This window comes from Natator depressus, chromosome 26 (assembly GCF_965152275.1).
Source record: "Natator depressus isolate rNatDep1 chromosome 26, rNatDep2.hap1, whole genome shotgun sequence".
Taxonomy (NCBI): Eukaryota; Metazoa; Chordata; order Testudines; family Cheloniidae; genus Natator; species Natator depressus.
The window spans coordinates 13,946,622-13,970,484 of NC_134259.1; the positions used below are offsets into that span (position 1 = coordinate 13,946,622).

The window sequence follows — 23,863 nt, forward strand, 5'->3', positions numbered from 1 at the left end:
CACTCAACCACTAAGGAAGTATTTCAGTGGCCCTGGTTAGCTGCTGTTTAGTGAGGATTCATTTGCACCACATCCACTCAGCAGGGAGCAGCTAGATATCACTAGTGCCCAGGAGATTCAGAAACATCAAGCAGAGTCAGGAGATAAGGTTCAGAGTTTGAAGAATGAAGCTATCCAGCTGCTTTTATATATAGAACTTTGTAAAGGTAGCTAAGCTTAGGGCTCACCATCCGAGGGAAATCCCTGAGAGTTGTGGGGCATTTTACACCAGGAGAGTCAAAGCTCCTTCCTCATTATGTTCAGTCACTTCCTCGAGCCCCTCTAGGATCTGCCATTGCCCCAAGTGCTAGGCATTCAGCCTCATTAGGGAGATGGAGGCACACCGCAAGGTTAAGTTACTAACATTAGCAAGAGGCAAGTCGGCAGCTAGTCAAGAGACAGATGTTTAGGCCCAGATCCACAAGGCTACTTGGGCATCTAAATGCTCAGCCTTGGGTGCTTCAGTCCCAAGTTCGGCACTGTTGCAATCCACAAAACTCCTGCCAAACCCTGTAAGTGCCTCAGCACCCACGTTCCTGCCTCAGGGCACGTCACACACGGCTGCCTCCCCCCAAGCATGTGGGCACCTAAACCTTAGAGCGATTCACAAGCCAGGCATCATGTGTCAGGCATGCTCAGAGGCTGCTTGCTAGGTCCAGCCCCATTCAAATTCTGGCCAATGTGGAGGAAAATGGAGACCCTTGTTCAAATCCTACACAATCAGTGGGTGAACCCCCCTTCAGGGAGGCTAGCCTGCCGCCCTGCTCCCCCAAGCCAGGCTGAGCCACCTCCCCACCACCAGGCCAAGCTGCTGGTTAGGGTGCCCACTTGGGAGACCCATTCTGGGAATGGAGCGTGACTGGGCCTGGGAAGGGATTCAACAGGAGACTCTGAGGGACATCCCACAGTTTAGCAGGGAGAGTGCTCCCCTGTCCCACCATCAGGCAAAGGGGGAATTGAACCTGAGTCTCCCATGTGCCAGGAGAACACTCTAGCCACTGGGCTAAGAGTTAAGGTGGAAAGGGGCATCACACCTCTCCTGCTGTGGAGGGGGGGCCAAAGCAGGGGCCTAAACCACCTGGCTCCACAGTGGTGGCTTGTGCAGAACCAGACACCCCATGCACTGCTGTAATCAGCATCTCATTGACTAGCTTAGGCAGCTCCCTACCTAGTGGGCTGGCCTTCATGGAGCCCCTTCTTAGGCACCTCTCGCACAAGAGATCACAGGGAGCTTAGGCACCTGACTCGGCTTTGGGGATCCGTGTGGCTCCTTGATTTCCAAGGTGCTCTTGTAACCCACATCCTGCCTAATAGGGAGATGTCTCAGAGAGGAAGGAGCTGGGTCCAGTTCATTGTGGCTAGGCAGATGCACAATTAGCTCACCACATTCAGAAGTTTCTGGAATGGAGGGGGTGGTAGTTTTGGGTACCGCTGCCATGAGGGTGGCCAGTCAGGGCAGCTGGTTTGCCAGAGGCCACGTGCCCAGCATAGGTTGGGAGAAGCCAAGCTCAGCAGCAGGACGCAGGCGGTTTTCCCGAACTCTGAAGCACTTTGCAGCAGGCTAGGGATTGTTAGCCCTCTGCCAGGGAAGCCCTAGCACTGTTGATTACAGGAATTTTAAGAGTGTACGTTAAAGGTTTGATTTTAGCCAAACTGTTTTAGTTAAATGGGCTCAACTAGTACAATTCACCAGCTTTCCTCTTATTTAAATTTGATGGGGGAGGGTCATTTATTTTGACATTAATTTTGTATTTCATGCAAGCTTTTTAAAAAAATCTATATGATTAACTCAGTGGCTGGTTAATCGCTTAGCAGCCAACTAACTCAAAGGGTTATTTCAGAGGAGTCTGCATGGATTCCAGCTGAAAATTTCTACAAGCAAATGGAGGGAAGCAGTTGCTTTTGACTCAGCAGGCTCTATAGGTTTAGTGATCAAAGACTAACAGACCCAGGTGAACTCAACTTAAGCTTTTGGTGACAGTTTCTTCTTACTGTGTTTGTGGGGACGGACCAGTTATACATAAAGAAAACAAATTTAACCTAAAGAGAAGATAATATATGTTGGTTATAAAATAGTCATGTTAGGTTGTAATTTTTTTTTATGTTTTTCATATTTTATGAAGTCAGTACTTAATTCTTAAATTTGGGGGGGGAAGGGGAGTTTGACCCTGTGCAATCCTTGCTGAAAATCCTGATTGAATGCTGTGTCTCCAGGTGCTTTTCTAGGAGAGTTGGGCTTTTAACTAGGACAATGAAGTAAACTCTAGGCTGCCCCCAGGTCACAGGACACTCAGCATTGCCATACTTAAGTCCCTCCATGGATCCCACCTGTATAGTCTTTAAAAGAACAAAGCCCTGATGTTTAAAGCAGTACAGCTCTTGCTCTCTGGCTAGTATTACTCAGAGTTCCCATTTGGAGCAGGGTAGATGGACCCCCTTGAACAGAGATCACCTGCTGAGAGCTAGACAAGCCATAGCTCTAGTTAGATACATTTAACAGCTTCTGGGCTCAAGGAGGAACACCTAGGTTGTTTCCTTTAACCAAACCCTAGCAAAATTGGTAGAGTAGAGCTTGCAAAAATAGGAGGGGATGAAATCACTAATAAGACAAAAGCTTCCAATATAGTATTATTAGAAAATAGATCTTATGAGCTACCCAGTGTGATTCTTCTCAAAGGAAGCCACCCTTACATCTTACTCTTTAGGCAAAACCCAGAGTAAAGTGAGACAGTCCTTCATTAAAGGCACAGACCCAGACAGGTGTCCCTAAACTCTCTGGGCCTGTACTGTAGAGCCCAGCAGCTTCTCTAATTAAGCTTCCCCATCATCCTAAGTGGGCAGCTCTGCTCCAATCACTAGATGTCACTTCATTAGCAGAAAGCCGCTTGTGAGCCCATCTCCCTAGCAGATCCCAGCTCAATTAGACTCAGCTTTTGAAGTAGCTCCAGCACCAACATGGGAGTTCTCAGCTGACATTTACTCTGTGATCTACAGAGACACTAGAGCATCTCCAAGCCAATCAGCAAACTCAAGGGTGAGGCATGCCCAGCACCCGCTCCTTGCTGGTCCATTACTGATTTACAAAGGCAGAGAGCACTGAGGCTCTAAACATTGCATTATGTAGTGAAGTTACAGGTTTGCAGCTTAGGGGGCCTGCTTAAGCAGAGCCTTAACCATGCTCTGGGGCTTTCCCATTTTCCCTAGAGCTATCCTCAACAGAGCAAGAGCAGAAGCTGTTAATGGTGACACAGGAAAAAGCCAACATCTTTATGGAACAGGCAGAATATTCCCTTACCTTCTGCTACCCAGATAAGACCTATGAATATAGGCCAAATGCCAAAAGGCAAACCCATGGCAAAGGAGGAAATCCAAAGGGCCAGCAACCACTATGATGCACCACACACTTAGACAACTAACACACAACCTACTCAGAGCACTGGGCCCCTGTGAATCTTTATATAGGGGACAGGTGAGAGGCACACCTGGAACTGGCCCTCTCATTAAGGGATGATCAATTAACCCATTGTACAGAGCCCACAGAACAACAATAAGAGACTGCTACACACACACACTGCAGGGATAGCAGCATATATCTTCCCTATAGCTGCAAACTCACTATAACACATTGCACATACATCTAAGGTCTATCTACACTGCAATAAAACACCCGTGGCTGGCCAGTGCCAGCTGACTTGGGCTCGTGGGGCGGGGTTTGGGCTACGGGGCTGTAAAATTGAGGTGTAGACATTCAGGTTTGGGCTGGAGCTCAGGCTCTGGGACCCTCCCACCTCATGGGGTCCCAGTGCAGAGATAACCATAGAGTCGAAGGCCAGAAGTGACTACCAGATCATCTAGTCTGGCCACGAGTGTGTCACAGGCTACCCAGCACCCACACAGTACCCAACAACCAAAATTAGTTTAAAGCGTTACAGCCCACAGGAGACTAGACTGTGATGTGCCCCAGGAAGAGAATAGGAGGGTCTGAGGTGCCCCAGTGCCCGAGTTCCCTGCGATGGCAGGGAATTATTAAATGAGATTCATCCCGATAATCCTGGCAAGTGAACCCACCCACATGCTGCTGAGGAAGGTGAACCCGCCCCCCAGATCCCTGCCAATCTGACCTGGGAGAAAATTCCTTCCCAGCCCCACATATGACAATCAGCGAGACCCTGACCATGTGAGCAAGAACCAGCCCAGCCAAGCACCGGAGAGAAAGAATGCTCCGTGCCTGGCCCGCCCAGTTCAGTGTCCCGTCTCCAGCCGTGGCCATCCCTAATACTTCAGAGCAAAGAGATTTAAAAAATCCTTTTCCCTTCCTGACCTTTGCCAGTGGCCGGCTGCAAGCCTGTAGCATGAGCTTTTAGGAACATAAGACATGGACCAGAAGTGAGCCCTGCCTCCCACCATCACAAGTACCCGTCCTACAATCACACTCCTACATTCGTCCAGCTCCGACTCCAACAACTGCTTTTGGGAGGCTGGTCCAGAACCTCACCCCCCACCCCCCGCCCCCCCGACTTGTTCATGGCCAGCTCACATCTCCTCCACACACGCACATCAGCATGCAAACACACTGCAGAGTGACACTGACGTAAGTAAAACCGAGTGCACTGCAGCCACATTCACATACCCACTGCCAGGGCACAAACCAACGCTCCTGAAGAGCGACACACTCACACCACAACAGTGATTGGACGCACAATCACACACGAGCAAAAAAGCACGGCAGGAACACACAGATGCATACAGACACACGATGGGAAGCACTGCAGGGATGGACAGACCCACACTATGGACAAGCTCCCCACCTAAGCTGGCTAATGGAAGATCCCCAGAAGTCTTGGTCCAGAGAGAGAGAGAGAGAGAAAGAACAAACATGAGAATGACTCTGTAGCCTGGTGGTCAGTGCACACTGCCAGGATGTGGTGGATCCGGCCTCTTGCCCACTGACGCTTTCAATATTTATCCTCAGTACAACAGCTTCAGTAGGAGAGACTGAGGGAGCCCCCACACCACAATGTCCCCTAGCCTAGTGGTTAGAGCATGCACCCGAAAGGTGGCAGACCCCTGTTTGAATCCTTTTCAAAGGCAGGCAGAGGGGAGACTCGGGCCAGGGGCCTCTCATGGGGGCAGAACCAGAATGTCCCTAAGGGCAGGGCCTGGCACCGCATGTATGTCCTCGTGGAGCCCTCTCCTCTCCTTCTGGAGTTGGCCTGGCTCTGGGAGGGCCAGGGTACTGGGGGCCGGAGCCAGTGCCCACTGACCGCTTTCGCTGCCATTTCGTCCCCGGCCCAAAGAGCGGCTGGTCTCGCGCCCCCCCCAGGGCTGAGCACTGTAGGGTTCAGCAGCAGCTGAGCGGGGAGTTGGGGACTTAGGTGCCTAAAGTGGCAGTTAGGCACCTAAGTCCCTTTGTGAAGCTGGCCCTACATTTCCGTGCACAAAGCTGCCTAGAGACACATGCTGCTGTGCACCCTGGTGCCTGGCTAATCCCTAAGCCCGGTTGGTTTCTCAGACTCAGTGATCCCCTGCCTCCCTTGTCTGCAAGGCCTGGCGCAGCAAGGGTGCTCGGAGCACGCCTCCCCTGGCCCGGTGATCAGACTGGGAGTTCTGGAGCGGCCTGGCTGGCGGCCCAGGGCAGCCGTGGCTGGAGCACTCTTCGAGAATGGGGAGACGCTGATCCACATCCCCACTTTGCTTGAGTCAGAGCAGGAAGGAGAACCCGGGTCTCCCCCTCCCAGGGCAGATCTGGGACCACCAGCAGGCTGGCAGTTCCGGGCTGTTCCACTTTGTACAAATAAAGAAACATCCCAGGGCAAGCGGAGAGATTGACTCAGTAGCCCAGTGGGCAGGGCACTCGGGTGGGATACCCAGCTTCAAGCCCCTCCTCCAATGAATATATAATTCTTTATACAAAGTGGAACAGCTTCACCAGGAGAGACTGAGAGACACCCCCACCCCCCGCCAACCCCCCAGCCCTTTTCTATGACATTGAGACTGTCCTGGACTTGCACCTTGATGCAAACGCTGAAAGCCCCTTCCTGCCACCAAGGGGCAGTCAAATTCCACGCCAGCTAGGCTGAGACCGGCAGCCTGCAGAGCAAGGTGGGCAGACGCAGGGGATCTCTTTCCTTAGCAGAGGTCCCCACACTGTGGGGCGCGCCCCCTCTGGGGAGGCAGTTCCCAAACTCGAGCACCTCTCCAGCTAGGTGGGTGCGGAGGAAAGTTCGGTGGGATGCAGCGGGGCCCAGACCAGCCCCCATGGGGGGGCAGGGAGAGAGTGCCACCCAGCCCCACTCCGCTCCCAGCTCTGCTCTGCCCCGCCCCCACCGTGGGACCCTGGCCCCAGATCAGTTCCTGGCCCCGCTCCCAGCCCCTGACCTGCCCCCAACTGTGATCCCAGCCTCGCCCCCCTTACTCCCCTGCCCCACATCCCAGGCCTGGGTTAGGGGGATGCAGACAGGGTAACAGGGTGGGGGGGTGACCCTGAAAAGTTTAGGGACTACGGCCTTAGAGACAAGGTACCAACTTCTGGGCGCTGGGCTGCGCCAGGCAACAGAGGGAAAACATGAGCCAAAGAGCCCAACAGCATCATGCCTCTGAGAACGAGAGCAGCATCCCTCAGCATGCAGCTCCTTGCACAGACCCAGCAGCGGCTGTTCGACCCACTGACTGTCATCACCCCAGCATTGCCCCGACTGCCCCCCTAGAGACCCTGGGTACCCAGTGACACCCAGCTAGACCCCGACTGCCCCCCCAGAGACCCCGGGTACCCAGTGACACCCAGCTATACCCCGACTGCCCCCCCAGAGACCCCGGGTACCCAGTGACACCCAGCTATACCCTGACTGCCCCCCCAGAGACCCCGGGTACCCAGTGACACCCAGCTAGACCCCGACTGCCCCCCCAGAGACCCCGGGTACCCAGTGACACCCAGCTAGACCCCGACTGCCCCCCCCAGAGACCCCGGGTACCCAGTGACACCCAGCTATACCCTGACTGCCCCCCCAGAGACCCCGGGTACCCAGTGACACCCAGCTAGACCCCGACTGCCCCCCCAGAGACCCCGGGTACCCAGTGACACCCAGCTAGACCCCGACTGCCCCCCCCAGAGACCCCGGGTACCCAGTGATACCCAGCATTGCCCCGACTGCCCCCCTAGAGACCCCGGGTACCCAGTGACACCCAGCTAGACCCCGACTGCCCCCCCAGAGACCCCGGGTACCCAGTGACACCCAGCTATACCCCGACTGCCCCCCCAGAGACCCCGGGTACCCAGTGATACCCAGCTAGACCCCGACTGCCCCCCAGAGACCCTGGTACCCAGTGACACCCAGCTAGACCCCGACTGCCCCCCCAGAGACCCCGGGTACCCAGTGACACCCAGCTAGACCCCGACTGCCCCCCAGAGACCCTGGTACCCAGTGACACCCAGCTAGACCCCGACTGCCCCCCAGAGACCCTGGTACCCAGTGACACCCAGCTATACCGCGACTGCCCCCCAGAGACCCCGGGTACCCAGTGATACCCAGCTAGACCCCGACTGCCCCCCAGAGACCCTGGTACCCAGTGACACCCAGCTAGACCCCGACTGCCCCCCCAGAGACCCCGGGTACCCAGTGACACCCAGCTAGACCCCGACTGCCCCCCAGAGACCCTGGTACCCAGTGACACCCAGCTAGACCCCGACTGCCCCCCTAGAGGCCCCGGGTACCCAGTGACACCCAGCTATACCCCGACTGCCCCCCAGAGAGCCTGGTACCCGGTGACACTCTGTGGGGTGCTAGGACTGTACTTTGTCAACAATAAACCCGGCCAAGCGCCTTCGCCGCGAAAGCCATCCTGTGGCCTTTCCTTATGAATCACAGCGAGGGCTGCCAAACCGGCAAGGTGCGCCCTGCTGGCACAGCTAACGCCAGACCTCCGCGGGCAGCATAGGAGCAACCCCCAGACACCCCCGACAGCAGTCACAACGCACAGCGCAGGCAGCCGTGGAGACTCCGAGGTAGGCACCTGCCTAGCAACTACCGAGGAATGAGCATGCCAAGGTACCGATTCAGAAGTAGCAGTCCAGGGTATCAAAGAGTCTGGCAATGCTGATCCCTGGCCAGTGTGGACGTGACCACCAGAATCATAGAAGATCAGGGTTGGAAGGGACCTCAGGAGGTCATCTAGTCCAACCCGCTGCTCAAAGCAGGACCGATCCCCAATTTTTGCCCCAGATCCCAAATGGCCCCCTCAAGGATTGAACTCACAACCCTGGGTTTAGCAGGCCACTGCTCAAACCACTGAGCTATCCCTCCCCCCTTAAAGGAGGAGGTGGTCTTTGGTACCCACTCGGCAGACACCCAGCCCTCCCCAGAATGCCCCCTGCAGAGACGCAGGTACCCAGTGGGAGCCCTGAGGCTGCTCGATCTGACACAGAGGCCCCTGCATGGCCCTAGGCCCGCAGGAGAGGAAGGTGGACTGAAACCCGCTGCCCCAAGCCCTGGCACACAGGGAATGCACATCGGGCCAAGGTGCTCTGAGCTGAGCTTGCTCCTTTCGGGCCTGCTCGTGGCAGGTGTGGACACCAGTGACAGCAGCAGGTGGTTGCTCTCAGGCAGCATCCCGTCCCCTTGTCCAGTGAGTCCCTCCATAGCCTCGGCAGAATGATGCTCAGAGACTCGGAGAACAATATAAAAACCAGCATTTAATTGAAACATCGTTAAAACCAACTCGGTGGGTTATTATATAAATATAAAGTGCAACACTGCCAACAGCTGTATAAATTAATTTCAGCCGCGCGAGGTTTGCCTCCCGGTGCAAGTGCGCAAACCTGTATTGCTCTGCAGGGCCAGAGACAGCTCTGCTGGGGAAGTCAGCCCTCCAGGAGGGTTCTTTGGCTTGGCAAGTTTCATCCAGGCCCTCAGTGCATTCAAAAGAGGAGATCTCTGCGGGGAGGTGGGCACCCACCCTCTCCCCCGAGAGAGAGAGGGTGTCTGTGCAAGGCTCACATTATCCAAGAGGAAGGGCAGGATCATTTGCAATCAATTCTCCTCAACCCAATTCCACGGTATATTTTAAAAACGAGTGGGGCGTGAATTACAGAGGGTTTTCAGGTGCAAAGAAGAACGGCTATTGGCTCTCAGAAGTGAGGCTGGGGCCTGGTGGACAATCACAATCCACCGTTCGTATAATCTGCTCATAATGAGTCAGAATATTTGCCGCTCAGGGCCAGAGTAGATTTTTTGTGTCAATGAGGCTGAGTCGATCAAGGAAAGATCTCTGGCCAAGGAAACGGTTAAACTCTTCTTTTTTAGCACTGCAGACCAAATGCTGCTCTCTGACACCAATCCAGTCCCACTGCATCAGCCTTTAAACTCTGTGGCATGGCTCAGACAGGGCTCTAGATGGAAGTTTGGGTGGAAAAAGAGAAATCAAGGGAGAAACTGTGGCATTTATTTTTGCTGGGGTGGTAGCAAAGGGACCAAATTCTCTGCGGGTTCTTCAGTGGAGTTTTTCCCAGCAGAAAATTTGGACTATCGTCTTTCCTTCTGTCCCTTGGAGCAGAAAGGGGACAAATTTGTGGATCAAAAAAGGTCAAGCAATGTACTGAATTACCTGACATGAGCCCTGGTCCTGCTCGATGGGAACAGGATTGGGCCGCATTGAAAAACAAACGAAGCACTTTGCCCTAACTTACAGCGTAAATGGCATTGCTCTGAAGCTACCTGCCATGACTTCACACCGAAAAGCAATAGGGACAAATCAACTGTGTGTTCTTTTAAGACCAGGATTGGGGAGAGGCTGGGGGGGTTGGCAAAGTGGACATAACCTTAAAATGGCCCGTCCCGGTGTGAGGAACAAGGCCACCTGGCTGCTCTCAGTGCATCTGGAAAAGCAGAGTTCCACTCCTTTTTTTGCATCTTGCCCATCTTCACTCCTTTTTTTCGCATTCAAGGGTCCACCGCATTCATACGGGGGTGGGGGCTTTAACACGGGGAGGTTGAGATGTATGTACAGGTTGCAGAGGGGTGTCCTCTGGCGTCTTAGTGCAATATACACGAGTGATACTGTTTGGGTAGAGCACCCCCTTGGGGCTGTAAACGGAAACACGCGGTGAGTCTATGTCCTTGGCCGCTCCGGAGGGCAGAAGGTGCCTGCTAGGCAGCTGCTAATGGCACAGCACCTCTGTCTCGAACTGCAGAAGCTGCCCCATGAAGCCAAAATTGGGCGAGATGACCCCGCGGCGCTGCTTGACGAAGTCGAAGGCTTCCTCCAGGCGCACCCGTTGGGTCTGGATCAGGTAGGCCAGGCAGATGGTGGCCGAGCGGGAGATGCCAGCCTGGCAGTGGACTAGCACTCGCCCCCCGCTGCTCTTCACGGAATCTATGGAGCAAGCAGAGAGGGTCACTGAGCGCTCCAGCAGGACCCCTGGGCTGAGAACCTCCTGTCCTGGGGCACTGCACCCCGCTTGCACTCAGAACCCTCCAGTAAACCCCCAGGGCCGGGCCCGTTAAACCCAGACTCTCCCACTAGTTTCTCTGGAGATCCCCCTTCCCCACAGCCAGGGGCCGAACGCTCCGTGCAGCCTGCCCCACAGGCTGGCTCATTGGAGATGCCCAGGCCAAGAGTCCCTAGATGTAAGTGGCTGAAGTCCAGGGCAGGCTGACCCCAGTGCAGGGCTCTTGGCCCCAAAACTCACTCCTCTCCTCCTTGCTGGGCACTGATCCAGCAGAGCTCCTGGGCCTGATTCTGCTCTCACTTACACCAGTGTAACCCCACTGATGTCACTGAAATTCCTCCTGATTTGCTCCAGTGTCTGTGAGAGGGGAATCAGGCCCTGACCTGTTTGGCTTTAAGGCATTGTGTAAGAGCCATTGCTTTTCCTGGGGCATTGCCCCCAGGGGAGGAAATGGGGCCAGGTGGAGCAGGAAGGGGACTCTGACAGTGTTGGACCTGAGCCACATGGCTGGACTGGATCCTGGCAAACCAAAGTTCTCCCTCTAGAGCAAGGGCTGCAGGGGGTTAATATTGCGCCCTGCCCAGAGCCTATGGGCCTAATCCAGACCCGACTGAAGTCAATGGAAGGGCTCCTGCTCCTTTCAATGAGCCTCGGTTGAGCCCTACGTGAGACTCTGGACGAGGGCGTCAGTAGGGCTGCAAGGGGCAATGGCTGCACTAATGACTGATCTCATGCTTACCAATAAAGCCAATGGCCTCCTGGAACCAGATGCTGATCTCGGCCATGTGGTTGTCCTCCACGGGGATGCTCTTGTAACGAAACTGCCCCTCAAAATGGTTGGGGCAGCTGGCGGAGACGTTGAGCACGGCTGTGATGCCCAAGGACTCCAGCACCTCCTTGTTGGAGGAGTGGTAGCAGCTGCCCAAGTAGAGGAATGGCAAGATCTCCACAGGGCCACCCTAGAAATCAGAAGAATAAAGACAACGTGAGACCTTCCTCCTCTGGGTTGATTTCACAGCTTTACGCGCCCCTGGAGACAGGACCCCAGTTCGCCTTGAAATCACCTGGAGCTGTCTCTGTCTGTACTCATATGCCCCTCATCTCTGCTGGACCGGAGTGCTACTCCAGCAGTGATATCAGGAGATCAGACAGACGGACAGATTAGATTAGTGCCTGGACAGATGACTTTTCTGGGAGCGAGCTCACAACAGACCCTGCACTTGACCTTGGCCAAAAACCAAGGTCAGTTCACAATTAATTTAATCTGCGAGCCCCACAAATCCTGCTGACAGATGTTTGGCCAGATACACGCCCAAGGACAGATCCTGATGCTGTTGGAGGCTTTGGCAAAACGCCCATTTTCTGAAATGGGATCAAGGACAGGCCCTCAAACAGAATTAATGACTTATCAGTGTGGTGCCCGATTCTGATCCCCTTACTCCAGCTGAGTAACACCTTCGCCCAAGAATACCAACCTCAGCGGGCCCCTCGGCGTTTAGGAGAGCGTTCAGGAGGAGTAAGACTATCAGAATTTGGCCCTGTAATACACGTTCATGGGCTCTGGGGTGTCTGCCTTTGGGATGGGGGGGGTGATTGCTGTAGATCAACCTCCCAGCCCAAGTTTGTCGCATTGCTGATGAAGTCGGGGAAATGTACCTGGTCGTAGAAAGGAGTGATGGTTCTGGTGTTACTGTCGTCCTTGGGGTCTATCAGGGCTGGCAAGGAGGCAGGAGGAGGCGGTGGCTCAGAGCACAGCTCTGGAAAGCGGGCTTGGAAACCATCAAAACCCCCTGCAAAGAACACACCAGCAAGACCCACCGCGTTAATGTCATCGCCGCTCAGCACCAGCGCAGGACAGGTGTGCCAGGGTCAGTTAAAGAGGCGCGGAAGCCGCTGGGAATAACAGGCAGAAAGGTCTTATGCAGATGTGCCCGGGGCGTGGGCCGGCATTTGTGTGCTGAAAATGCATTTTAAAAAGGGGTTCGCTATGGCAGCTTGTAATCTCAAGCCAGCGGGAGCGGGGGGGCCTCTCTCCAGGGCCTCCCAAGCTGGGGGCAGGAGCCATGTACAAACCATGTCTCCTTCAGCCCTTCCGTGTGTACTTTTATAGCACTGAGGAGTAGTGTGAGCTGCTCAGTGAGTGTGATGGGCTGCAGGTGTGGTGCTGAATTTGTGTATTTGAATGTGGGAGAGAGGGAGGCCTGAGTTTGCCATTGTGTGAGAGAGAGGCAGAGAAGATTTCTGGTTGTAGTGTGTGTGTGTGTGTGTAGGAGTGGAAGTCGGTGCTGTGTGCGAGAGAGTTTGCGAGTGCCTGTAAGTTTGCGGGGTGCTAGTTAGAGTGTGTCTTGCTGGGAACGTGTGTGGTATTGTGTTTATGTGCCATTTCTTATGTGTGTGAAGTGGTGGTACTGTTAGGAGTGAGTTTGTGTGTGATCCTGTGAGTGTGTGTGCCCTCCTGGTGGGGGGGGGTGTTCTCCCAGGGTTAGTGGGGGTGCTCTCATGGTATGTGGGGGTGCATTCATTGTTCTCCAGGGGTGGGTAGCTTGGTGGGAGTGCTCTCCGGGTGGGTGGGGGGGTGCATGGTGTTCTCCCAGGGTGGGGGTGCTCTCCTGGTGGGGGGTGTTCTCCCAGGGTTAGTGGGGGTGCTCTCATGGTATGTGGGGGTGCATTCGTTGTTCTCCGGGGGTGGGTGGGTTGGTGGGAGTGCTCTCCTGGTGGGTTGGGGGGGCGTGCGTGGTGTTCTCCCAGGGCGGGGGTGCTCTCCCAGGGTTAGTGGGGGTGCTCTCATGGTATGTGGGGGTGCATTCGTTGTTCTCCGGGGTGGGTGGGTTGGTGGGAGTGCTCTCCTGGTGGGTGGGTGGTGGGGGTGCGTGGTGTTCTCCCAGGGCGGGGGTGTTCTCCCAGGGTTAGTGGGGGTGCTCTCATGGTATGTGGGGGTGCATTCGTTGTTCTCCGGGGTGGGTGGGTTGGTGGGAGTGCTCTCCTGGTGGGGGGGGGGTGCGTGGTGTTCTCCCAGGGCGGGGGTGCTCTCCTGGTGGAGGGGGGTGCGCGCTGTTTTCCCGGGGGGGGGGATGCTCTCCGGGTGGGGGTGCTGGGTGCCCACAGGCGAGCCCCTAGGGGAAGGTGCCTTTACCTCGGAGCAGGTAGATGAGCGTGGGCCTGGCTCTGGCCTCCAGCAGCAGGGAGTTGAGGAGCAGCCTGGCCAGGCTGTCCGCCCGCAGAGCCAGCACCGAGCCGCTGGCCTCGTCCAGCACCACCAGGCGGGACAGCTCGCCTCTGCGGAGCCGCCCCAGCAGCGCCCTGTCCGGGACGAGCCAGTCCAGGCTGACGCCGGCTCGGCCGCGGGATCTGCGGCGCAGCAGCCCGTTCCAGCGCACCGGGCGCGAGTCCAGCAGGTGAGCCTGGCAGTAGGCGAGGAAGGGCCGGCAGTCCAGCACCAGGGTGCGCCCGGCTTCCTCGGGCTCGCGGAGCAGCCTGGCGAGCTCCGCGCTCTCCAGCTGCAGCACCTCCTCCATCACCATGGCTGCGGCTGAGGCTGGGGGATGCGCCCACTCCAATTTCGGGGGGCGGCGCAGGGTCCGGAGCAGGGCGCACGGGGCACGGCCGGGTAGTGAGCGCAGGGTCCGGAGCAGGGCGCACGGGGCACGGCCGGGCACTGAGCGCAGCGCAGGGTCCGGAGCAGGGCGCACGGGGCACGGCCGGGTAGTGAGCGCAGGGTCCGGAGCAGGGCGCACGGGGCAGGGCCGGGCAGCGAGCGCAGGGTCCGGAGCAGGGCGCACGGGGCACGGCCGGGCACTGAGCGCAGCGCAGGGTCCGGAGCAGGGCGCACGGGGCACGGCCGGGTAGTGAGCGCAGGGTCCAGAGCAGGGCGCACGGGGCAGGGCCGGGCAGCGAGCGCAGGGTCCGGAGCAGGGCGCACAGGGCACGGCCGGGCAGCGAGCGCAGCGCAGGGTCCGGAGCAGGGCGCACGGGGCAGGGCCGGGCAGCGAGCGCAGGGTCCGGAGCAGGGCGCACGGGGCACGGCCGGGCACTGAGCGCAGCGCAGGGTCCGGAGCAGGGCGCACGGGGCACGGCCGGGTAGTGAGCGCAGGGTCCAGAGCAGGGCGCACGGGGCAGGGCCGGGCAGCGAGCGCAGGGTCCGGAGCAGGGCGCACAGGGCACGGCCGGGCAGCGAGCGCAGCGCAGGGTCCGGAGCAGGGCGCACGGGGCACGGCCGGGCAGCGAGCGCAGGGTCCGGAGCAGGGCGCACGGGGCGATGGACGCTTCGGTGTCTCTCCAGCCTCCCCAGGCGCTGCGGTTTAAATACCCAGCGCAGGGGCCAGCTCCGGGCAGCCATATAAGGGAGTGTGTGTCACTGAGGAACTCCTTTTTTGGGCAGCATCCACTCACGTGCACTGAGATCAGAGGAGCTAAGGCCGTCCCACTGTGTGTGTGTGTGTGTGTGAGAGAGAGAGAGAGAGAGCGTATCCATCAGGGTGTGTATATTTGTGTGTGAGAGTGTGTGTGTGTCTCTCAGGGTGTGTGTATTTATGTGTGTTTGCTTGTGTATCTATCAGTGTGTGTGTGTGGTGTATCCCTGTCAGGGTGTGTATATTTGTGTCTGTGTGGTCCTATCAGAGTGTATGTGTGTGTATCTATCAGGGGGTGTGTGTGAGTGTGTACCTATCAGAGTGTGTATATTTGTGTGTGTGTGTGTGTATCTCTCAGGGTGTATGTATTTGTGTGTGCGTGTGTATCTATCGGGGGTGTGTGTGAAAGTGTATCTAACAGGGTGTGTGTGTGAGTGTGTACCTATCAGAGTGTGTATATTTGTGTGTGTGTATCTCTAAGGGTGTATGCATTTGTGTAGGTGTATCTCTCAGGGTGTATGTATTTGTGTGTGTGTGTGTATATCTAACAGGGTGTGTGTGTGAGTGTGTACATATCAGAGTGTGTATATTTGTGTGTGTGTGTGTGTATCTCTCAGGGTGTATGTATTTGTGTGTGCGTGTGTATCTATCGGGGGTGTGTGTGAAAGTGTATCTAACAGGGTGTGTGTGTGAGTGTGTACCTATCAGAGTGTGTATATTTGTGTGTGTGTATCTCTAAGGGTGTATGCATTTGTGTAGGTGTATCTCTCAGGGTGTATGTATTTGTGTGTGTGTGTGTATATCTAACAGGGTGTGTGTGTGAGTGTGTACATATCAGAGTGTGTATATTTGTGTGTGTGTGTGTATCTCTCAGGGTGTATGTATTTGTGTGTGTATCTATCAGGGTGTGTGTATTTATGTGTGTGTGTACCTATCAGGGTATATACATGTGTGTGTGTGTATATCTCTCAGGGTGTATGTATTTGTGTGTGTGTGAATGTGTACTTATCAGGGTATGTATATTTTTGTGTGTGTGTGTGTATCTATCGGGGGTGTATTTCTGTGTGTGCATGCCTGTATGGGTGTGTGACAGTCTGTGTGTATCTCACTGTGTGTGTCTTTCTTTGCACACGCCTGCATCTCACTGGGAGGTGCGTGGTGTGTTTTGCTTACAAGGCTGGCCATGACGCTCCTGGCCCTGTGTAAAGACAGCTCACAATCTCCCTGTCTGTGACGGGGGGAGCCAAGGGAAATCTCCCTCCTTTCCTGACACTAACCAGTCCCCCCTCCAGACCATCACTTCTTGTGTCTAAGCAGTCACCTCTTCAAACCAGCACTTCCCAGGCTCTCAGCACCTCTCCAAAGTCTCCCCAGACGCTCCCCTGGTTCTCAGCAGCCCCCATGAATGTTCTCATCTGTCTCAGCCCCTTCCCAGCCCAGACAACATACTTCCCCTGGAGTCCCTGCCCGCCCCCACCTGGTTTCCTGTGGCTTCTATATATGGCACCGCTCAACTGACTCAAGTCAGTGGGGTGGGGACCTTCTGTGGCTTCCCCCGCAGGTGGGGCCCCAGTCTCGGAATGTGAAATCTCGGGGGCGGAGTGACACGGGCGGGGGATACGAGGGTCCTGTGATCTGGTCCCATTTTACACCGGGGCTTTACCAGGTCTGCCCTGGCTTTGACTCATCCTCTCCCCCAGCCTTTTCTGTCAGCGAGTCCCGGAGCCGGGGGGCAGGAGTCCCCGCGGAGAAGATTGGTGTTGACATGGGATGCAGAGACAGCAGCAGGTGACCCTTCTGCTGCGGCCTGGCCCCCCTTCCGGCCCAGAGCTGACGGGGACGAGCCGCCAGCGGAGGGCAGGAAGGAAGCAGGCGTGTGGGTCACCGCCACACCACCAGCTCTGCGCTGACAACTGGAGCCTTCGCTGCCTCTTCCTGGTGGGGGCGGTGCAAAGGGGCCTTCAGCTCTGGGGCAGGGCTTCGGTTCGGCCTTTAGTCTAGCTCCGGCCCTGGGGAGCTAACAGTCGACCCTGCCGCCTTAAAGTGCGGGGGGATCCCCTTGTTTAGGCACTGGGCTGAGACCTGGTGTGAATTCCCAGCTCAGCCACAGACTTCTTCAGTGACCCTGGACACGTCCCTTAACCCCTTAGTTCCCCACCTGTGCGGTGGGAGCAGGGATCCTTCCTTCGTCTGGGCAGCCCTTGGTGGCAGGCACTGCCCCTGACTAGGCGTGGGTGCAGGACCCAGCCCAGTGGGGTTCTGCTCTCCAGGTGCTCCCAGATCACAAAGAATAATAGTGATAATAGTGTATAATAATAGTGAATAATAGTGGGCCAGGTCAAGACTGGGACATCTACCTTCCTGCCTGCACACTCCTCTGGGGCACCTCCCCCATTTCTCCACACTGCAAGCCCCATGGAGCCTGGGCACTGGGCTGGCAACAGGCCATTTGGGATAAAGGGAACCCGCAGGACTGGGTCAGCCTTGCCTTCCACCAGCAGGGGTCGCTGCAGACAACAACGGGCTCAGGGACGCGGCTCCCTGGGTGGCTTCCAGGGAGCAGCCACATGGGAAGTGGCGGGAGGGAGGAAGTTCTGGTGGCCTTGGCTGCTCTCCAAGGCAGGCCCGTAAGGTGATGGCTACCTAGGAGGCGCCCCCGAGGAGCCATGATCCACTGTGGATCCCTCCTCTGGTGTCTGGTGTCTGGGCCACCCAACTCCTCCCATGTAAAGGGGTGAGAAGAGAAGTGACTTTAGCAGGGATGACTGGGGGTGGGGGTAAGGAATTGTAGTGATGATGGAGACACCCCCACACACACACACAGCAGAGGGGGGAAGTCTCTCGACCCCTGAGATGGATGCAACAAGTGTGGAGCGGAAATGGAGGCCAGACTCACACCACGATCCAGCCCCACTTCCCTCCCCCCCACCATCACCCCCACCGCATGTCTGGGAAGTTTAGATGGGGATCTGGATCGGGATCTGGGTGCCGTGGCCTACCCTGGTCTTTAGGTGGTGAGCATGTGCACGTAGCAGGAGGTTGCAACCCCCCCCCACCCCCTCTCTCCCTTCCCATATTGGTAGATGGGAGGGGAGCCTTGGCTAGGTCACAGCTAGCTGGGAGAGGGTACAGCAAAGGCTGAGACCCCTGCTCTCGGCTGCCATGATATCCCTGGCATTGGGTGAGTGCAGAAGTCTGGCTTAGCCCATGAACACTGTCTCACATTTCCCATCGCACCGTGCACTCCACAATCTGCAGGCCCGATTCACCCACTGGGTAGGCTCTGCATTGATTTGCGTAGCAGCTGGATCGGCCGCTGTGTGCACAGCCCTGCTAAAGCCGTCGCTGGTGTGAGCAGAGAGGGCCAAGAATACCAGGGCAAAGGCCGACTTTCAGGGGAGAAATGTGCCGGCACCTTGGACGTCCCCGCAAAGCAAGTGGGGCCTTGTTCTTTAAGGTCTCCGCTTCCAACGAGCACCCTGGGAGTCACGTGGGGGAACGCCACTTTCCTGCCGGAGGAGGCTGAAGGGCTACCCCTGCCGGGCTGGTGTCTGAAGTCCAGTTTAGGGACTGCAAGCCTGCTGTGTATTAAACCCTCCTCGCTGGAAGGTCAGGAGCAGCCAGAGGGCAGACGCGGGTTCGGAGCTGAGTTCCCAGGCACCAGGACACGTGGCAGCAGGTTGGGTTTCTAGGGCCTGATTCAATGTCCATTGACTCCCATTGCCACCAAGGGGCTTTGGCGCCAATGAGGTGCACTCAGGTTAATCTAGGGGGCTGGAAGACGATGGGGAGATCCGTCATTTCTCCAGTCTCCAACTAACAGTCCCTGGGCACCAGCATGGGGCTGAGCTGCCAGCTCCACCCCCTCTCCAGAGACTGGCTCCTTCTGGTCCCCACCCCAAGGCAAGACCTCCCCGGGGCTCTGACTCCTCATGTCCCAGCAGTGACTCTCCCTCCCCATCCAGCCTACAAATTAACACACCTCTCCCAGCACCCACCAACCTCCTGTGCCCCCTCATCTTCCTACCATCCCCATCCCCCAGAGCACTGCTCCATCCCCCACTGACCACGGGATTGCAAAATGCAAATCACCCCCTCCACCCCTCATTGCTACCTATACACCCCCAGTGTGATGCTCTGGCAGGTCTCCGCCTCCTGGAGTTTCACTTCTTGGGGAAGGAAAGTCCCAGCCCGGGGAAGGGGGAACCCACACGAGCTTCCCCTGCAGCAGTGACAGTAAGTGGAAGCACATGCTCGGTTTTCTGGTCCTCTAGGGAGTGCTAATTATAGCAGGGACCCCTACATTTCTGGTACAGAAGGGGAACGGTCAGGCTGATGAATCAGGATTCGCCTCTGTGTCCACCTGCTCTCAGTGACAGCTGTGGGCCTCTGTGGTGTTTAGAGCCGCGTCTGGCCCGTAGCGGGGATCTGCGTCTGCCTGCTGCCCTCGGAATCACAGCACAGTTCTAGGGGGCTAATGCCCTGAGTGGCTGCTGCCTGCCCCCGGCGCCTCTGGCTTCAATGTCCCAGGTGCACTCGGGGGCTGGAGAGGCCAGGAGACCTTAGCCACCGTATCCGCCACAGGGGGGCAGCGAAATGGGAGGCAGGTTCCTGATTCCTTGATGGCGGGGCAAAGGCCACGAGACTCACTAGTGAGCCGTACTGATGCTGGGGGCACAGCCGTGGGTATCCACACAGCACTGACAGGGCTCCCAAGTGCTGGCCCACTCCGCCCGGGGGCGCAGGCAGCCCCGGGTACCACCATGGTCGGCACACACAGGCCCAGGTTCTATTTTGCACTGCTTAGGTGACACGAAGGGGCCATCTGTGACCAGGACAGAATTCCCTTGGTAGAGGTGAAATCCCTGCTGCTCTAAAGCCAGTGGAACTAACTCTGGCACCAACAGCCGTCATCTTCCCAGCACAGAGGCCCTGCCAGGGGAGGGAGGATGCCAAGGGCTAGACAGGGGGAGGGCGGAACTTGAGGACCTTAGCCCCGTGGTACCAGTTAGAGCAGCCCCTAGGCTGCTCTAACTCAAATCAGGGCTGAGCCAGCTCAGCATCCGAGAGCTGTAGCTAGTTTCCTAATGGACCCACTCCTCTGTGCCAAGCAGACCTGAAATTTAGGAGAGAATAAAGCCTTTCTATTCTCCTCTCCTCCAACCCCTCTCTGTGCTTAGAAAGTGCATCATTCCTGCGGGCATGAGCTAGTGAAATGCGATGTCTCCAACCGGTCCCTCCAGCTGCCCAGGTGGCCAGGGATGGAATTTGCCACCCTATTAATCTCAGTCTCCCAAAATCACTGGCTCAGCAGCCCAGGAGCCTGAAGGGCTCTAGTTATCTCTCGGCCTGTGCAGGCCGCCCTGCAGTGTGCCCCAGGACAGAGCAGAGGTGGCTTTCTGTGGTTATGCACTCCCCATGGCCCACGCAGTCACTGGCCACTCTGCTGAGATTGGCAGATGGGGACCTTCTGGAGATCTGGCAACCCTGGTTATCACTAAGGTAGCTCTCAGGAGCCCCGTCATGGGCCAGGACGTTAGTGGGCGACCGCTGCCCAGCCACCGAAGAACAGAGAGACAGGCCCTGCCCCGAAGAGCTCATGCTCCAAGCAGAAACCAAGAGGAGCAGTGGTCTGAGCCCACCAGCTGCCTACCTGTTAATGTAGCTGGCCGTCATGCTGGCAAATACCAGGCACAGCCACCGGGCCGCGGAATAACAGGAGCCACATTTCAGAAGCCAAATAGCCAAGGTTTTAAAGGCCTAAAGGTACTTGGTGCCTTCAACTCCCACTGTCTCCAGCGGCCTTTTGTCAGCGAGAATGTCTCCGGCCTGCCCCAGGTTTCACACCTTCCTTTCCACAGGGGACACAGGTGACGTAGGCCGGTTTTGAGCACAGGGGCTAGTGGCTGGCGTAGCTGTGGGCGTTTGGATAAATATAGCACCAGAAGAGTGGGAGGAAGCGACCGGCAGGAGAGAATCAGGGAAAGCCCCTTTCTCTCAGCTATGAGAATGAACCGTCCCCTTACCGGGTGGGACTGTGTCGGTGGGGACCACAGCCGAGGCTGGCCTGACCACAGGGATCCGTCCTGGTCTGCCGGGCATCAGGGCATATTTGTGTTGCTGGAGTTGCGGAGAGAGTCAGCAGAGAAATGACAGGTTTCAGAGTAGCAGCCGTGTTAGTCTGTATTCGCAAAAAGAACAGGAGGACTTGTGGCACCTTAGAGACTAACCAATTTATTTGAGCATGAGCTTTCGTGAGCTACAGCTCACTTCATCGGATGCATACTGTGGAAAGTGTAGAAGATCTTTTTATACACACAAAGCATGAAAAAACACCTCCCTTTATATCCACCCTGAAGCCCGCTATCCCCAGAGGAGGGGGAACACAGGCAGGGCTATCTGCCCCCACACCTTCTCCCTACCTCTATCCTGAGCTAGAGGGACCTCCCTAGGCATGAGGGGAGTTCAGACCACATGGCCTACTCAGACCTTGAACATGTCTTTTCAAAAGTGCCCATCAGCTTGGGCTGGATTCAAACCATAGTCTAGGGGAGAACAGCTCTGTGGCCTAGTCTCAATGTCCTAGGCCAGCTAGACACTCAGGAAGGGGCCTCTCGGTCCAGTCCATTACAAAGCTTTTTGATCTTGGCAAAACAAGGCCATTACTCCTGGGCCAAGAGTAACCTCCCACGGGTGCTCCAGAGGCATGTCACCTGAAGGCTCAGGCCATCGAAGACAGAGTGTTAGTGGAAGATCCATTCTGGAGCCACTCCATGTGCCTGATGGAGACACAAACCCCAGGTGAAGTGTCCAGTGCCCATGGCTTGTGCAAGCGCAGGCTGGAAATGGTAATGACAGTGTCAGTGAAAATATCACCCTGATCTAATTGCTTTTAACATTAGCAAACAGCGCTGCAGTTAATTGCAGAAACTGGCATGAGCTAATGAAGGAATGAGCTTGCTGGGGACTGCACCTTCTCTGGGTAATCACAGCTAGTATGCAGGGTTATCATACTGTCTGGGCTCGGCCAGTGCTGATGGAACGGCCATTCCACCGCATGAAAACACAGACACGTCGCCGGGAGGTGGACGAATGTGTTTGCTCAGTGCACCTCACGCTTCCTGGTGCAGAGGAGAAACCCATTCCTGGGACGCACCTGATCTACCCAGATGCACAGGGGAGGGGTGTTTGCATGGCATAGCCAGCATGCCTGGCAGTGGTAGAGAAGCACTTTGCCTGGCTGTGTCTGGGGGGCATGTGGCTATCTGGTTGCTGCAGAAAAGCCCATGGGTGTCCTGGTGCACCCAGGTGCAGTGGGGGAGTGTATGAGCATGTCATTACCATTGTCTGAATTCCAACAGTGCCAAAGCCGCATTATTTTTATGATTATTTCACATTTATCCAATGGTAACACCTACCGGTCATCCATTGTGCCAGGTGCTGCACCCATGCAGAGTAAGAGAGACAAGGCAGACAAAGGCGGGAGAACAGAAATGTTAGCCCCATTTTACAGCTGGGGAATGGAGGGTTGGAGAGATAGGGGCCAGACGTTCAAAGAGCTTGGCTCCCTTGATTCCTGGTCAGGGTTGGATTAACCTTTAATGGGCCCAGCGCCAAACATATGTGTGGGCCCCTCTCCCCCGGGGAACGATTGTAAAAGGCAGGAGATCGACACAAGACTTGTCTTTCACACAGCACACAGCTGCAAAGGGTTAATTTACGACATATACACGCTGAAGTTGGAGATGGAGGTGGCTGCCAGTAGGGTACCAGCAAGGGCAGCCCTAAGGCAAAAAAATCCATACACATGTACATCAAATACACTATAAAAGAACAAATATCCAATAAAACACAGCAGTAAAAACAGTTACGAAACACCAAAGCGGCCAAAACACCAGCCATGTGCTGGTCCCACAAAAAAGAGACCCTTCCCACCTTCACATTTCTCCTATGAATTACCAGGGCTTGAATTACATTGTTGTATGAAATTGGGGCGGATCTGAAACTGTTTAAAACACTTTAAAAATAAAAACCATGAAAACCTTTAATCCATTTTATTTACAGCATCATTATTCATACTAATTCCACGTGCAGGACCAGTTAGACCGGCAGAACTGCAGGGTTTTAATGCGTGGATGAGACAATGGTGTCGGGAGGAGGAGTTTAGATTTATTAGGAACTGGGGAAACTTTTGGGAAAGGAGGAGCCTATACAGGAAGATTGGGCTCCACCTAAACCGAAATAGAACCAGATTGCTGGTGCTTAACATTAAAAAGGTCCTGGAGCAGTTTTTAAACTGAGGGCTGGAGGAAAGCCGAGAGGTGCGGAGGAACAATGGAGATTCTCTATGTCCTAGTAAGGAGGAGAGGATGGAAGATGATGAAATACGAGTAGGATGTCATGAGAAACAGTCAAATGAAAAAGAAGTCACATTCAATTACATCATGTAATGGCAGACAGCTAAAAAGTGACAATTTTTCTAAGTGCTTATGCTAGAAGTCTAAATAACAAGATGGGTTAACTAGAGTGCCTTGTATTAAACGAGGATATTGATGTAACAGGCATCACAGAAACTTGGTGGAATGAGGATAATCAGTGGGACACAGTAATACCAGGGTACAAAATCTATCGGAAGCACAGAACAGGTCGTGCTGGTCGGGGAGGGGCACTGTATGTGACAGAAAGCGTAGAATCAAATGAAGTAAAAATCTGAAATGAACCAAACTGTACCATAGAATCTCCTTGGATAGTAATTCCACGCTCGAATAATAAGAATATGGCGGTAGGGATATATTACTGACCACCTGACCAGGATGGTAAGAATGACTGTGAAATGCTTAGGGAGATTAGAGAGGCTATAAAAATAAAAAACTCAATAATAATGGGGGATTTCAACTATCCCCATACTGACTGGGTACACGTCACCTCAGGACGGGATGCAGAGAGAAAGTTTCTTGACACCTTAAATGACTGCTTCTTGGAGCAGCTGGTCCTGGAACCCACCAGAGGAGAGGCAATTCTTGATTTAGTC

General features: G+C 55.6%; 1 protein-coding gene across 1 annotated transcript; it reads right to left on the reverse strand.

Moving 5' to 3' along the window:
* Positions 1–8,926: 8,926 nt before the first annotated feature.
* DUSP2 (dual specificity phosphatase 2) lies at positions 8,927–14,004 on the reverse strand. Its single transcript, XM_074940238.1, has 4 exons — positions 13,617–14,004; positions 12,140–12,273; positions 11,223–11,442; positions 8,927–10,407 (listed from the first exon to the last, which is right to left on the reverse strand). Exons 1-4 carry the CDS (start codon positions 14,002–14,004, stop codon positions 10,193–10,195), a joined length of 957 nt encoding a protein of 318 aa, XP_074796339.1. The 3' UTR covers positions 8,927–10,192.
* Positions 14,005–23,863: the final 9,859 nt, after the last annotated feature.

Coding starts and splice junctions, on each gene's coding strand:
- DUSP2 (XM_074940238.1), bottom strand. CDS start 14,004: ATGGTGATGGAGGAGGTGCTGCAGCTGGAGAGCGCGGAGCTCGCCAGG. Junction 11,443..12,139: donor TCACTCCTTTCTACGACCAG/GTACATTTCCCC, acceptor TCTGATTTCTAG/GGTGGCCCTGTGGAGATCTT. Junction 10,408..11,222: donor GGAGGCCATTGGCTTTATTG/GTAAGCATGAGA, acceptor CTTGCTCCATAG/ATTCCGTGAAGAGCAGCGGG.